Raw genomic sequence first — 17626 nt, forward strand, 5'->3', positions numbered from 1 at the left:
CATTTCTATTTTTTCTCTTCCATTTTCTGCATGTTCTTTGGTTTGTTTTACGTCGCTCTTCTCCCATAGGGTAAAATAAAGCGGAGAAGTACCCATTTCTGAGAAACAATTATAGCCTGCTACAAAGAGAGCCCTGAAAAAAAAAGGAAGAGCCCCTACTGAAGGGCTTTGACAGCTCTTTATTTGATCTATGCTAATCGTCCGCGGCTTTGCTTCGTATTATTTTTGTTGGTTTGCTTAGTACTACTATTGTCTCCTTGAAAACGACTGCAGGTTAACTGTGTTTCTGCTTGAAATAGCGAAGATAAGTTTTCATTGCGCTTTAGGGTGTGTTTGGTTAGGAGTTGAAACAACAAATGTTGATGGTGTTGCGGCGCTGTTGAGTTTGTAAGTGTTGTTCCAACACCTCTATTTTTAACGTATTTTTTCATTTATTTATATTTTACATCTCTTCATCAGGTGCTAATTTATAAGGCAGTTTGATTGTACGTGCTGGGCATCACTTTGCCCCTTGCAGCCGACGCTGATAAGCATTTTGGATCCAAGATCATTGGATAACACGAATTCAGGTCTCAGCTACAACAAGGCAGGCTCATTGGCTTGTGGCGAACATCATCGAAACGACTCATGTCACTGTGTAAGACGATTAAAGAGAAACACAAGTCTTGCCACATTGGCTTTTTTTTTTTTTAATTTTATGCAACTAATGTAGCAGAAGAGGTTTACAATGTTGACATTTACAGTAAACATAGTAAATACAAAATCGACAGTCGTTGCCATGCTGCAATTTGTTTCATGCAGTGGATGCGAGCATGTCCTTGATATTATCATGTTCAACGAAGCCTTTTCTTTTTTTTCTTTTTTTTGGTAAAAATAGCTCAAGGTCGTATGTGAACATAAATAACCCAGATAATGTTGCAAGTGGATAAATCTCACACAAGATTTGCTCTCGTCACATTAACATATCAATACAGTGAAAGGAAAGCACACTAGATGCCATTCTAAGGTAGTCTTAGTTCGTGACCTGTCCTTGAACTCAAATATCTAAACAGTCGAGTATTTGGATAGCATAGCATTTCTCGAAGTAGATCCAATCAGATACCCGTGCAAGCGGAAATAGACCTCCATATCATACGCATGAAAATGTGATCATAATCAAACCCTGTTTAGTGTATGGATGTTCATATGCATTTATAGCCGTCGAATAGAAATTCAAATGAAAGTAGACAAATACCAAAGATCAGGACAAATACCTATTATTGGCCATAAATAGCTGGAAAAATGTTAAATGCCTACCTGTATATTTACAAAGTGAAGAAATTACAGCTTTATCCATAAACAGAGCTGCGCTCTGAAAGAATGTATAGGTACGGACTATACAAAACTCCGACGAAGTGAGGGTTAAGATGAATATCCTCTCCCTTTTTCTCCCTTGTATTCAATGGATCGGAACTAACATGGGGACCAAGTACATTTTGATTTCATTAACACAAGGCCTCTCCATGCAAAACCCAGTCAATGAAGCTCCTCGAGAACCTCCTAAGATCAGAAGTTCTTTCTGCACTGTAGAATAGTTCTGAGCCTGTTGTTTCCCTCCCCTGTGAAAAAAGAAGGAAATAGATATAAGTTTGCAGATGTCGTACCAAGTAAAATAATCTTATAGAAAAGGATGAGCCTGCTGCTCACTGCTTTTACTTGAACATAGCAGCAGGGAATTCATTTTGAGCCACGTAAATTAGCTATACACTTCACATAGACAGACTTCGTCTTTGAGAAAGGAGGCCTGGTCTTTTGATTTTGACTGAGGCAGATTAAAAAGGACATTTAGAAGTTAATTTTGAACATGATAGTTGGCTTCTGCGAACATCAAGACTTGCTCGAAATATAGAATGACACTAGTTCGTTACTCGTGCAACGAACAAGAAAATGAAAGAGGGATGGTTGGGTGGCTGTGTTTCAGAAAGAGAGGAGTGTGTGAAGGTGAGGTGGCATATTAATAGGCCAATTGATGAATTTTTGATAGAATTGATATAAGATGTTGATTCATGATATAAGGTTAGCTGAAAAGACAAGTTTAATATTTGCTAAAATAGATGATGCTTCCAACATAATAATAACAATGATGATAATAAAGGCTATAATATTTGCGACCTGTCACTCCTGCAACCACAGGCTGGTGTTTTAGTATAAATTAATGAATATATTGATAGATATAGATTAATTCAAAATTCATAGAAAACCAAGGATGTATGTGTGTGTGTGTACGCGTGCGAGTCGGTTTAAATTTAAGGACTAATTTGTAATTATCCACAACTGAAGCTTTCTGTGAAAATTAAAGAACGTTTAATATATCCAAGCAACCTGATCAGTTGTCAGTTACTTGATTTCAGCCAAGTGTATACTCAGATACTTGAACAAAAGATTCAACACTACGATTCGGAGAAGAGAGAGACCATGAAGTAAAAAAAGAAACATTTTAGAAAATAAAAAAATATGAAAACAATTGATGGTTGAGAAGAAAATGACCTCAATGCTATTCTCGCTTGGGTCTCTGGTTGTTTCAGGAGGGGTGTAACATGGTACATTTTCACTGGAAAGAGTCTCAACTGGGGAGTTGATAAGTGAGGACCTGCGGGACAAAATTTTTATGGTGCATCAAATACAGACACATAAAAAAGTAAGTAACATAGAAAAAAACAATTTGGCAATAATAATGGTACTGAATAAAGCAAAATAGCTAACACACCGTTAGAAATTACTAGAACCTTTCTTATTCATATTTCTGCCACAGGTAAGTAAATCCAAGCAAGCTCGCATGATGTCCATGTCATAAACTATTGTATATAACAATTTTGTGAATTTTGGATACCCCTTCCCATATATCAAATGGTTTCAAAAAAATTTCTTTTAGAAAGCAAATATGGGACGGTAAATAAAGCTCTAAATCAACTGACTTCACATCCACTCCTCACACATGTTTTAAGACATGGAAGCAATATGGAATGTTTGGACCACCCCTTCAAATTGTAAACCACATAATTTAGAAGAAAGGGTTCTTGAATACATATTGACGCAGATAGTATGAGGTGAAGCTATCCAGCTAATGAACATATATATGTAAGTTTAAACTTAAAAAGGAAGTCTACTCCAGGAAATATGGAACCACAGTGCCACAAGAGAAAAAGGGCAAAGTAGTTACGCGGAATTGTAAACATTAACTCCTTGCAAGAGGAGAAAACTCTCATTATATCAAGCAACAAGTAGGGGTGGTAACGAACCAAATAATTAGCAAATAGTTTGTTAATTGTTTGACTAACTATTTGGTCATATTCAATTCAGACGTTCATTTAACATTAAACAGATAATATTTAGTATTCAAGTTCATTAATGAATAGAATTTAACCATTATCAAATATTCGTTTAAATTTTGAGCACTCATAATTTGTATTTATATCTTCAATCCACTTATATAATCTACTTAAGTTCTATATCCTAATTTTGAGAGCCTTAAAGAATCTTAAATTATAATTATATATATACCTATATATATATATTTCGTGAATATTCACGAATATTTATCAAATGTAAAAGTATATTCATTCTGCTAAAGAATTTAATTTGTAAATATTATTTAAATTCATAAATGACAATTATTTTTTTATAGTTATGATGTATATATATATATATATATATATATATATATATATATATATATATATATATATATATATATATATATATACATCATAACTATAAAAAAATAATTGTCATTTATGAATTTAAATAATATTTACAAATTAAATTCTTTAGCAGAATGAATATACTTTTACATTTGATAAATATTCGTGAATATTCACGAAAATTTATCAAATACCCAGTATTCGAGTTGAATTCGAAAAACTCCAGACATGGATATTCAAGTTCGGGTTCGAATTCGATAATTTTAGACAAATACAAATACGAACATCTCAGTATTCGATTCAATTCGCTTGTTTACCACCCCTAGCAACACATATAGCTATATGTAGCAGAAATATTCATGGTCAACAAGCAGAACAAAAAGATCACCTCTCATAATTTTCCTCTTCACAAGAGTTCCCAGATGATGAAATCCAATCAAAGTCCAAAAAGTTGGAAACATTAGACACACCCAACTTGAGTTCATTGAAATAGTTAACCTCATCACTATCTGTAAGAAGGTGCCTACGAGACATCACTGGGTTGCACCTGCAAAAAGATATAATTGACAACTAATGTCAACAATATAAATTGAGTGAAACTTTCAATGATATGAAACTACAACTGACACTAGCTATATGATGAAAAGCAGAATAAAGTTCAATCCTGACCTTTGACTGAAAACAGGTCCAGTTTAAATTAAAAACAAATGCTGCCCTAAATTTTTAGAAGATGGAGAACTGACAGAAATTTTTGATAAACATCTTTTATAAAGTAAAACTTTGGAATGCATCGGGAATGGAGGTAGCATCAATAGAAGATTAATCGACAAAAAGTTCTTTCATTTAGAATGGATCTGCAGCTTCAGAAGATGCATTGATAAAAAATGGTTGTCATAGGTATACAGCTACACAAAGTGGTAGACTTTTTTTTCTGTTTTCTTCTTTTGTGATGAGACAAACATGTAGACTACAGATGCAAGGGGTGCGATGTTAGAATTCTTCAAGCTACTAGTAACAAAAAAAATGGTAGATCTAAACAATCCCGGACAGTACTGTAAAAGACATGTAGCCTATGATCCTTAATGAATCTGTTTCAGATATCATATATTAAACGGAGAAAGTTCTTCCATACAGATGAGGTTTGCACGATGGCAAAAAATTGGAACTTATTTTGCATACTAAGATTAAGATTAGTTGCGCATTAACTGCATAATGAATAGAGCATTAATACCTATCATATGTTAAAAAGAAGAAACAGCTAACCTGGAATAAGATATTTCATTTTCACAAGTTAAAATTTCTGGTGTGGAATCAGAATAACCCTGTGCATCTCCTTTGTGATGAACTGTTGCACGCAACATAGAGTTTGAAATTGTTGCTTCGCCAATGTTATACCTGGATATAGGTGAGCTATCTTCACATAGAATGTTGCCATCTGACATCGATCTTTTGATAAATGACCTGTAAGCATAAAGGCAGCATGTTAAATACAAGACAAGATGAAACTTTCATGTATGATTTTACTATTTTACTTGTTTCTTTTGTCAAGTTACAGTGTTGATTGCCACCATACATGCAAGCCCTCATGCAAATATTTCCCAATATAATCTCCGTTTTAGAATCTATAAAGGAAAGGCAGTGATACATCATAGAAATGTTAAAATCGGTCTTTAAGGATCCCAGAGGAGTCTAAGTATGAGCAAGATGGACATCATAATCTACTTCTAAGTTTCTGTATACATTTTGAACAGAATACCTACAGAGAAATTTGAGACAACTATCTAAGTTCCAAAAAAGAGTATCCAACGCTTAACCACTAAGCTAATTTCAAATATGTCATGTGAACAAATCTTTTTGTGCCAATACTGTAGCTTACTTTTGCCAGAAAATAATCATTTCAGAGGATATATGAGAAAAATGTTCATGAAATTTCACAAATATATAAATACCTTGAATTTTCCTCAGTAGTGGTATGACCTCGTCTGCCAATGTTGTAATGCTGGTCTGAATCTAACTCCCATAGGGCTGGCTTACCCTGTCGAGGTTGATAGTACCCTAAAAACCTGCATCTTTAAATAGTCAAACCCAATGCATCCACTGTTTCAATAAAACCAGAAGCTGGAACGAGCACTATGAAGGAAAAAGCTAACTCATATGATAAAGTTGTAATAAGCTTACACATTAATAGCATCCTGTTTCTCAGCGTCCATATAGGCATTGCTGTAGTATCTTTGAAGTGTCCGTAAGAACTCCTGAGAGTGTGTTGCTGCCTTCCATTGGCCTCTCCTTTCAGAGAATATCTAGGAAGAAGAGATCATGTAATGCTTAAATCAAAATGTGTAACTGCATTTATTTAACATTATAGATTAGGCAAACAAGAGATAATCATGATACAACAAATTAGTTTTAAGGACGTCTTAAACTGGTCATCATAGGATAGTGAGATTTCCTTCATCTGCAGCGGATTGCAACCACTATTGCTTCTTCGGTTTCCAATTCGTGCCAATCATTCATCTCTTTTTGTTTTACTACTAAAACTAATTATTATTGCAATCCATAATCTCCTACATTAAAGCATAATAATCAGAGTTGGGAACTGCATGGCTAATAAGTACTCCAGTTAAGAGACATTCACATTCAACTCAAGATACCATCCATGATTTTAAGACGAAATGATGCGTAAAGTTATAGAAATAGGCATTTGTATAGGATATATTAACATCGATTTAAAGTACCTTGTTATGAGCAGCAGAACCACCATATTGGAAAGCAAGTGTGTCACCCATTCTCTCGTAGAAGCACATCAGTTCATCAGCTAGTGGAGTATCCAGGTCAATATTTTGGTCATCGATAAAACCCAAGGCATGAAGCTGATGGCCAAGAGCAGTTAAACCATAAGCATATTGGGCAACATTTGTTCGATCCAAACAGTCTATGCAATTTGTTCTAAGGACACCATTCTGAACTCTTAGCGGTTTATTCAGAATATGTCCATCATTTTCTATTTCATCTTCTGCGTGTCTACTTAGAGAGAAATCAGAGTTATTAATAGAATCTTCCTGGGATCCAACAGAATTGTGAGTGCTAGTGTGGTGATTGTTAGGCGATTGCTGATCAGCGTCCTTCCTGCATCATCTCAGAGGAAAATAACAGGTAAATAATTGCGTTGTAGTGATAGTCCAATATTTCATAATAACAAGAAGAGTATACTAGTCACTGTCAACCAAACTGGGCAACATTGTGGAGTTACAGAAACACCAAAAACTATGTACATAAAAATACGAATACTCAAAAAATGTAGGGAGTTCAAAGAAAAGGCAGAGAATGAAGTTAGTCTAGTGTGTGCTTGTGGTACTGCATCATGTGTGTGTGATAGTTTACCAACTTTCAGCCCAACTGCTTACGGAATAGTCAAATATGTACTCCTCTACCTATTAGCAAATAACTCACTGTGCTGATTTCTTCAGCCTCAAATTCCAAATCATTTATTAAAGAATAGGCTCAAATTAGGTGTTTATTTACAAAAAAGAACGTGTGGTCATGTGACTACCTAATATGCATAAAGTCACGTTCATTCTGTTGCTAGTTTTTAAGAAAATAAATAACCAGTATCCTCAGTCATAATGATCAAGCTATTGAGTAGCTCACATAAATGTCAAAACATGCCAGTAGAAAAACTAAAGCAGGCAGTACATGCTAAAATCTACAGCTTATGTTTGGCCAACAAACTTAAATTGTCTGTTCAGGATGTGTCATCAGTCGGGATTGGTGGAAAAGGGGTTATTAGCATGGTGAAAAGTAAAAATATATGTTCCTATATGTGAGGATGGTTACTATTATCATTTTATCAGCATAAATGAAAAATAAAATATCCTCATTCACAAGGGCAACTCAAAAATGTATAGGCAACATACATACAAATGGTTAGTTTTATGTCTTAGGAATTAAAAGCATCTGTATGGTTATCATTATGTGCCACACATAAGAGCTCTTATATGGACTCTAGAGCATATTGCAGTGAGTCTAGATTGATTGGTTTGCTACCGAGCATGAACTACCTACTATGTAGAAAGAAAAGATTCCCAAAGAGAAATGTTTCTTTCCCCTTTTTGTTACTGCAGGTCCAAACAAAAAGTTGATTTTTGAATGTGTGTGCGCGCACGTAAGATATCAAGAAAATCCTTATTCCAAAAATATATTTATTTCAGTAACAGATAATTAAAGGCTAGATTGCAACTCCAATTACAAATAGGAGTAAAAAATAAAAATATTAGGTAAATCATAAGAAAGTGCTTGTGAAATAAACACAACAACAACTGGATAGTGCTGAAGATTAAGTTTATGGTAATATGGAGAGCTGAAGCATTTTGTTGCATTCAGAAGATGCAAAACATGCTATATTAAAGTGATCACATGTTATGACTCAAGAAAACGCAGTTTAAATAACAAACAAGAATTTTAAGAAGAAAGATTAACCAATGGAGAGTATGGCGAGCATCTGACTTATGGCAGTACAGACAAAGTTCTTACACTAGGAGAGGCCGTGTCAGAGCATCTTGAAGTCTTGAAGCAGGTGGCATTTGAACATAAAAGAAACCAGTCAAATCTAAAGCATATGCTGCCACTTTCCCTAACAAAGTTAGGACTTTCGTAGCTTTTCTGGAAAAAATTATTTAATGTGATTTAGTACATATTTAAACATTGTTAAATCTCAAAGAACATAGAAACATAAGAGAACTGGAGAGTGGGAAGCTCCATACCTCCGAGAATATTTATGAAGATCCCAATGCAAGAACCTTATACGACTATCCTCAGGTAAACTTTTATTTATATAATCAATTGCTTTTGCAAATTCTGCACGGAGTATAGTTTCTCGAGGTTTCTTCTCACGTGTCTGTTCAGAATAAATTTTGATAACAGGCAATACACAAATGATCAATTAACATTACATTAATAACAATATTAGAAATGCAACATCAATGAAAGTTTATAGAAGCACAAAGTTCCAAGGGGAAATGTGATACTGTTCTTACAAATCAAGAATATAATGAAGTTTATTGGAACCTACCTTAATCAAGTTTAGAACAATTATAGGGTTACCGTATCTCTTTACGAGATTCTCAAAGTGAAGCCTGGTTGCTTCATAATTTTGGTCCTTGTGCACTGAGAAGTAGGCAAGAAGAGGATGTAAAGAGATAAATATATTTCGAAGAAACACGCATTCAACATGTTAGGGAAGAGTACTGCACATTTTTGCAACTTACAGATTATATCCGGTTTCATATTACGCCATGAACTCTCCTGTGACCAAAAGAGGGGGATAGAACCCCGATGTTGCACAACAGAGCTTATCTGAGTAGGAATTCCTCCAGCATTATCTTCAAATACAATTTGTTCTGTCTCAACATCATTAGCTACTCTTCCCTTTTCATTGACACCGCGTTTCAAATACCTGATCAAGTAAAATGAACAAGAATAACATGCACTTCCAACCTGGTACTGCCAATCTGGCAAGTATCTCCAGTTATAAAACTAGACAGAAAATTTATGAATAAAATACAAAAAACAAGTAAAACCTGGTTCCAGCAAAATGACGTGAGCGTCTAGCAATGAGCGTGAGACAAAACTCCTTCTCCGATACTGTTAGCTTGGCCTGCATGTAGGACACAAATCATGACTTTATCCCCTCATCTAAAAGCTATAAAAGAAAATCTTGATAGGATACATACATATACACATGTATATATGAGTGTGTGCATGTACCAAAAATCCAAAATTTGGCAAGAGCATACATGGATAAATATCTATCTATATCTATCTATCTATGTATATATATATATATATATATATATATATAGTAATATATATATATATATCTATATAGTAGTATATATATATATATTATATACTATATAGTATATAGAGTATAGTATACTATAATATAGATATATATATATAGCTAGTATATCCGAGCCTGAGCAGAATATACTACACATAATTCCTTCATATTGATCGAGCATCTTAAAGGTATGATTACGTCAATACCAAAAATGATAAGCATAACAAATCATCGTGTAGTATCCAACGGATAAATATAACAAGCCACAAAACAAGAAGCAACTACTTCTAATTCACTGGTTTCATTGGCTTGTCAGCCGGAGACATGACAGTGTGCATTACAGGAGAACAAAATGTTAAGTCAAGCAACCAGGTCGGTATTGACACCACAAGGAGCTCCAGATAGATTTGTTAACCTGAACTGGAGAATTTTCTATACTTTGCTGAAAAAGAGTTCCATACAGACCATCCAATAAAGCTTCTATAAGTGAGCATTATTAGAAATCAACTGAAAAACCTATAACTAAACACCAAAAGCATAGCCCACGGAGAAAATCTTTCAAACCTCTAAAAAAGTGAACATATGCAATAAGCTGAAGGTGCTTTCACTTGTTCACACATGCCAGCCTGCACAACTTGTGAAAACAAACAATTAATTTCATTTGTCCTCCCCCACCATTATAAGACTTACTCCGAATCCATACCACCTGTACAACTGCTCACTACTCCAATATTAAGTCAGTGCACAAGACAATAAAGGATGAGTATATGCATAAAAGTTAGTAGATCACCGAGATGGGTATGAAAAGACAGGTATATATATATATATATAATATGTATGTGTGTGTGTACATACATAAATATACAATCATGCCTATAAGGAAAAAGATAAACTGGCATTAAAATCTGAACAGTTTACAGAATGTAACTATATACAGAGGGCATCACTTAATTACGGTATAATTCATCTTCCTGAGAACTTACTTGTTTGAAAAATCCATAAACCAATGCAACTGTCCACATTGTATTTTGGAGATGACTCCGAATGCCTCGTGTCAAATACTCATTCCAGACAAACATTGTTTCATATACTTGCCCGGTGTCCCCATTGCATAAGTTCTTCTGGAGACTACACATAATGTGGTATGAGTAGCTGAAGAAGAAGTCCTTTGTAAGATCCACTGTGCATAGGAGCTTCTTGTATCTATACCACCAGGGAAAAAGAGAAGTATGTGAACTTATTGAGGAAATGCCTGAAGCAAAGGAAAAACTTTGTCAAAAGGAAAATAATATGATAAATGAATCAATAGTTTTCCTGCAAAAAGAAAGAAGAAACCTGAGATTTTTATCTTTGACTTTGTATCAAATGAACATTTTATAACAACCTCAAAACTGCATAAAGCTTGCCTCGGTACAAAAGAAGTAACCGATCTGGCATTTATGCTCCAAAGAACTGTATCAACTAAAAATAAATATAGATGCTTTCAACTAAAAAGAGCCAAGGACATGTGATACTTACAAACTCTTGGTTCTCATTAAAAAAAAGAGCCAAGGACATGTGATACTTACAAACTCTTGGCTCATTAAAAACGCATCTAGTGCTACCATTGATAAATGATAACACATCTACCGCTAACAAAAGGCTGCCAAAACACTCTAGCATGATAGAAAATCAACAATTGGCTAGTGAAAGGATTGTACATAAATAAAACTCTAAGTAACTTATTCACTCATGCACCAAGAGAAGCATCAAGATGTTGAACAATTTTAATTAGCTCATATGTTCATATCAGCTGTTTGAGAAGTATAGCACACACCGGGAGAAATATCTATGCTGCAACGCTTTCTCCATCCAGAGAATAAGAAACAATGTGGTCTCCACTAAAAGTACCATTAACATTACACTTTTATTTACATGCAGAATGGACAAAAGACCTGTTCTCATCCTTAGAATATGTCGTATTGGGTCGTATTGTAGGATTTGGGAGAGCAATCATTTTGCTTTTGGAGACAGCGTACACAGTATGGCCGCATATTACACCAATTTTCCTTCTCTCCGTAATGAGCAGCATGTAATAAGGTCCCAGGAACTTAACAAACCCTGAAAAGGAGAACTTGTCAACATTTATTGTAATATTTGGTTATATATTTGCAACTGACACCATACTACCAAGGCATTTCAGGAGAAGAACTGAAGTGAAACTTACCTGCAATTCCGTAGCACTTTGTGACAAATTTTAGCCCACCATTTAACCTATTTCCTTCATGTATTCTCTTCAACAAATCAAAACAATCACTTTCCGTGTAGTTGGTTGAATCTTCAAAAATGTTAAATTCTGAAGGTTCAACCCTATCAATCTTTAGCACTCTAAACACTGTTCTACTCTTGTCTCTTCCAATCATATAAAAATTCTGCACACAATATGCAGCGTAATTACTCATAAGTTGGCTTTAACAGACAAACACAAATACAGTTTCTTGAATTTGAAATACAAAAGAGAAAAAAATCATCTTTTGAAAGAAAAAAAACATATAAGTATTTTTTACCAAAAGGGAAAGATAATTTTTGAAATAAGTTTCTCTTTTTCACAAATAAATTATATAAGAAATAAGAAATTTTAGGAAGAACGTTTCTTTTAAAAATCAGAAACAAGGACAGACAAAGAGACAAACACTAATAATTAGTCTCCCATAAGTTCAGAAGATGAGAAACAGGTATTAAGAGAGGAAAAAAAAAGGGTACAAAAGACAAAAAAGGAGAATTAGACGAAAAAAAAAGGACTTTAAACAGAAAAACCTATAAAAGTACCTTTTCACTACTAATTAAAGATCCAACAATAAGAAAAAGGACACAAAGGAACAAGCCCTTATAATTATCCAATGATCACTTCACACAAACTGAAACAACACAAAAGAACAAAATTAACTCCAAAAGGTTCAACTTTAATCACCGATCGAGTCTCATAGAGCCTAAATTTCTGCAGGTACAAGCTCCTATCCCCGAGCTCTCGATTTCCCTCCATTAGATCCGATCCAAACCTCGCTCCCGAGCTTAACGGGCTCGGGTCCAGCAGATCAACAGCGCATCCGAAACCCACGGATCACTTCACAAGCAGCCTCCGAAACCCTAGATCCCCATTCGGCTGCTTCAAATATAGCATCCTAATTTATCGCTCGGCTCCCTGTATTAATGAGCTGACCTCTCTAAATAAGGAAATTTGATGAATTACTGGGAAAATTAAAGAGGCAAGATTGGGAAAATTTAAGGCTAGGGTTAGGTTTTTCGTGTTGGGAGAAATAATGATAGATGAAGAGATTTGGGAGAAGGAATTAAAGCCACAGCTTTGGAGCGACGACTTGTGATCCACAAAAAACCTAGAGGGGTAGAGAGTGGGAGAAGACGGCCATTATTAAAAATTATATAAGAAAATGACTTCACTGTTTTTTATGCGTTTGAGTCCTAGTATAAAAAAATTAATTTTGTGAAGTTCTACAATTTACACAATTTTGGTGAATATTACATCCTATAAAGGTTATTAAAGGTATTTTTGTCTCCTTTACTATTAGTATTATTGTATATTTTTGGCCCTAACATTATTTTTTTTCCCTTTTTTATCTAAGCAAGGAGACGTTAGAGTCTTAAATGTTGTATATATCTCACATGTTTAAAATGGTGATTCAGTATAAATTTTTGATGCCCGATGGTAATGTATAGAAAATTTTGATCATAACTTATTTACATATAAAAGGTAGTATTTCATATATTTACTTCCAAGAAAAAGAAGATTGTTTACGTTTGATATTATACTAAGAACCATAGGAATACTAATTCTTAACTAGTAATGATAATTAATATTTGACATGTCATAAGAAGTAAGAAATAACTTGAATATATTGCTCACAGTGTGATATAATTAAAGGGTCTATGCTTTCTTAAAGATGCAAAGATTTACTTGAAGATAATAATTTTGAACAATTACCTCAAAAAAGTTCAAATTAATGTGCATTTTTTAGTTATTTTATTGAATACTGAAGATTAATTTGTGTTTCTTGATATATTTGATTTTATTATTATTTATTTATTTATTTACTTGAGAGAAGATATCTTAGATATTTTTATATTTACCTTTAGAAATTGGATGGGAAACTAACCGTGTTTTCTTATTTTTAATAACATGTTTTTCTATCATAATACTTGATTTTCCTCACATGTATGCTGCTTGTCAATAACCATATGATTAGCATTTTGCAAGTATGATTGTTTATACGCTTACTTTTCTTCCTTGAATGAACATGTCCATTTTTTCAACAATAATTCACTCTAAAAATAGATCTAAAGGTGGTGGGGGCAGATTGTCACTATCAATTTATAAATTAAAGTACAAAAATACAAATTCCTCAGAAAGACCAAAATTTTAGTTTTCCTCTGTTATACTATTATTTTTTTCCCTCGCCTTCTCCTATTTAACACGCGGCTAATGCGGTTTTGTGCGAGTTTACGCGAAAAAGACACTGCTACAGTGTAATTACCGCGCTCCAACGGTCAAAAGACGCGGCAAATTTGAATATACATGTTACTGGTCTTGGGAGAAGATTCCTAAAAGTGGGATGGCTTTTCTGGAAAAAAAAAGTACTTATGAAGGAGCAACGCGCTAATACCTAAGTAGCTTTTCAAATTAATGAGTGCGAATAAATCCTGTCCTAAAGGAATAATGTTAAGAGCATTTCCGTGCTACCTTTCCGTTCCTTGGGCTTATCTACAGCAAGCAAACGCAGACCCGCCACAGCGTAACGCCAACCCGGGCCCCCCCCCCCACCCCACCCCCTACACACAAAACCAAGAAAAATATATTGGGTATGAAATAAAGGTATTTAAGCCTTAGTTGGCAATGAAATAATGGCATATTAAATGTTTTTAGTAGCTGCATTTATTTCCATATCATATAAAATTTGGTGCTATATTCGCTGCTTTTTCATTCTTTTTTAGTGAAAAACAGCAAACTTAGAAAATTAGGATGGCTATAACATATTATTCATCGTTGATTGTGTAGGTAATGACAGAAAGATGAGGAGCTGTTTATGTTAATTATGTTGTTTTTCTTGTGGTGTTGAAGATCTCGGAGGATTCACGACCAACAGAGGAAGTACGCTCAATTTTCTAGTAAACTCTCGATTGACTTTTCATTTAAATCAACACGTGACAAATGCGTCTTAGTAGCTAGTATGACCTGTTGTGTGCGTGCGGAAGCCACAAACCAAAATACGTGCTTCGAGAAACCAAATTAAACTAATGACGAGGGAAGGTCAAACCAACCAAATTAATGCTACAAACACAAACAGACGATTTAACATGGTTCGACAAGTTGCCTACGTCCACGGGGCAAGAAGGGGATGTGGTTTTCACAAATAGAGAAGAAGAGTACAAACTGAGATTACAAATCACTCGAAGGAACCAACTAATCTCACCACAAATTTCTTAATCTCTTCAAATAAACCCTAAACAAATAGCTCAGAAAATACATCTTTTCTGTGCTCCAAATATCCCTTAAACAAGCCTTAAGAAACCCTAAAACGTATTTGTATTTATATCAAACACCAAAACCCAACCAGAACAGGAAATCAAAATCAGGCCCATACCCGACCCACGGTCGACCGTCGAACCCATCGAGGTCAACCAGATCCAACGACCGAAACATAAAATCCATTACAAGGTCTCACGGTCGACCGTCGCGCCACATGCGATCGACCGTCAAAAGTCTGAAAGCATCCTAATGCCACTAGGAAAGAACCCTAGAGGGGGTGAATAGGGTTTATACTAATTTAATCCAGTTTATGTCAAATTAAAAACTAATTAACAAATATACCCTAGCAAATGAGATATGAACAATATATGTGTAAGGATATACAAGTTAACACAAGGGTGAACAAACTAAACTAGATAGTGGGCAATATAAACAATGAGCAATTGACTAAGACAATATGAATAATAAGCACAAATATAAAAGTGTGCCAATGCAATCACAAACAAATGATATATTCACGGAGTTCGATCCCCACGTCCTACATATTCACGTAATTGACTAAACCATGTTTTAAAACTTCTTGTATGACTTGTATGACTTTAACAACTATAAGTTTACACTAATGCAATATGAAGTCATACATATTCACGCAATTGACTTGTATGACTTGTATGACTTTAACAACTTGTATGACTTGTATGACTTTAACAACTATAAGTTTCTTTTTACCACGTCTATAAAGTCATACATATTCACGCAATTGACTAAGGTAATATGAATAATAAGCACAAATATAAAAGTCATTTTTCAAATCTAGTCCAAAACATAAAAATACAAAATACATGTTTTTGATATTTTAGCTAAACCATGTTTTAAAACTTCTTGTATGACTTTATAGACGTGGTAAAAAGTATAAACTTATAGTTGTTAAGTCTATAAACCAAAAACACAATAATTTTCCAAATACAATAGAATATGAAACATGAAAGTGTATATGAATATAACTATTGTTTCATATCTATATAGGTAAACCAAAACATATATGTATATATATATATAACTATATATATATATAACTATATATATATATATATATATATATATATAGTATATATATATATATATATATATATATATATATATATATATATATATATATATATATATATATATATATATATATATATATATATATATATATATATATATATATATATATTTAATATATATATATATATATATATATATATATATATATATAATATATATATATATATATATATATATATATATATATATATATATATATATATATATATATATATATAGTATATAAGATTAATGGGTATCCTTGTCATAGGAGGGATTTCCTCCTATGACGCCTCTAAAATCACATGATTAGGCGACATTGTGGATGATCCGCTCCGTTGAAACTTTGATTTGCATATTCTAAAAACCCAACACACCAAGTTTGGGTGAACCCATCGTCGTTTGACCATTCATCCACGTCGTTATCAATTTTAACGGTTTTGAATGAATAGAACTTTTTCACATGGCTCGATGGAGGGTCAAACGACGACGGATTCACCCCAAACTTGTGTGTTGGGGTTTTAGAATATGTAGATCAAGTTTAACGGAGCCGGATCATCCATAATATCGGCTCAATCATGTGATTTTAGAGGCCGTATAGAGGAAATCCCCTCGCTGATGACAAGGATACCCATTACATCTCTCTCTCTCATCTCTCTCTCTCTCTCTCTCCTCTCTTCTCTCTCTCTCTTCTGCTCTATATATATATATATATATATATATATATATATATATATATATATATATATATATATATATATATATATATATATATATATATATATTATATAATATATGTGTGTGTGTGCCAAAACGTGTATGTGTGTATATAATTGAGTTTAAAGTACTAACACACATAATATAAAAATCTAAACTAAATTACTCAAGCTTGTGATCTTCAACGAATCTCTATCTTGGTACATCCTATCACTTTCATAATGAGTATGTACACATATTGGTTTATAACTATGACACAGATTTGTAATTAGAATGTACATTTAATTGAGTGTTCTTGTAACTATAAGCTATTAACCAACCGTCTAATACAAAGTTTAGTCTTATTTCTGGAATATTTTGTAATAGATAGATTATTTCTTTAGTAGATATATGCATGGTGGAGAAAGTGAGTTATAATATCTGATTCTAATTATCGCATGTATTATGACAATTTATAGTCACATGTAAACTACTAAACAGATTATTCGTATATATCATTCTTGTTGTCGAACTTTAATTTTTTTAATAAATGTAAGAGTCTTAAATTTACTAAAAAACATTGGTACAAACATAATTTTATGTTAAATTAACCCTTCTATCATTTAATTTATATATTTGAGGATTATATATGTAAATATATTATATATCGCTTGGGTCGTACATGCTTCGACATTTATAGGTTTATGTTCCCATTTATTTCCTCTTGGGTAGCTATTCTTTGTCTATGGACTATGGACTGCTGTGCACATATACTTCTGTGCGTAAGCACTTTTAATGGCC

General features: G+C 33.5%; 1 protein-coding gene and 1 long non-coding RNA gene across 2 annotated transcripts; one reads left to right on the top strand and one right to left on the bottom strand.

Moving 5' to 3' along the window:
- LOC109833617 lies at nucleotides 7-779 on the top strand. Its single transcript, XR_002245280.1, has 2 exons — nucleotides 7-387; nucleotides 460-779. It is a non-coding gene; the product is annotated as an uncharacterized LOC109833617 (long non-coding RNA).
- On the bottom strand, nucleotides 1239-12912 carry LOC109833616 (phosphoinositide phosphatase SAC2-like). Its single transcript, XM_020401359.1, has 16 exons — nucleotides 12470-12912; nucleotides 11726-11930; nucleotides 11454-11619; nucleotides 10503-10722; nucleotides 9257-9333; nucleotides 8945-9132; nucleotides 8749-8843; nucleotides 8441-8574; nucleotides 8211-8339; nucleotides 6416-6806; nucleotides 5859-5980; nucleotides 5630-5743; nucleotides 4944-5141; nucleotides 4069-4227; nucleotides 2527-2629; nucleotides 1239-1598 (listed from the first exon to the last, which is right to left on the bottom strand). Exons 1-16 carry the CDS (start codon nucleotides 12539-12541, stop codon nucleotides 1485-1487), a joined length of 2487 nt encoding a protein of 828 aa, XP_020256948.1. The 5' UTR covers nucleotides 12542-12912; the 3' UTR covers nucleotides 1239-1484.

This window comes from Asparagus officinalis, chromosome 3, assembly GCF_001876935.1.
Source record: "Asparagus officinalis chromosome 3, Aspof.V1, whole genome shotgun sequence".
Lineage (NCBI taxonomy): Eukaryota > Viridiplantae > Streptophyta > Magnoliopsida > Asparagales > Asparagaceae > Asparagus > Asparagus officinalis.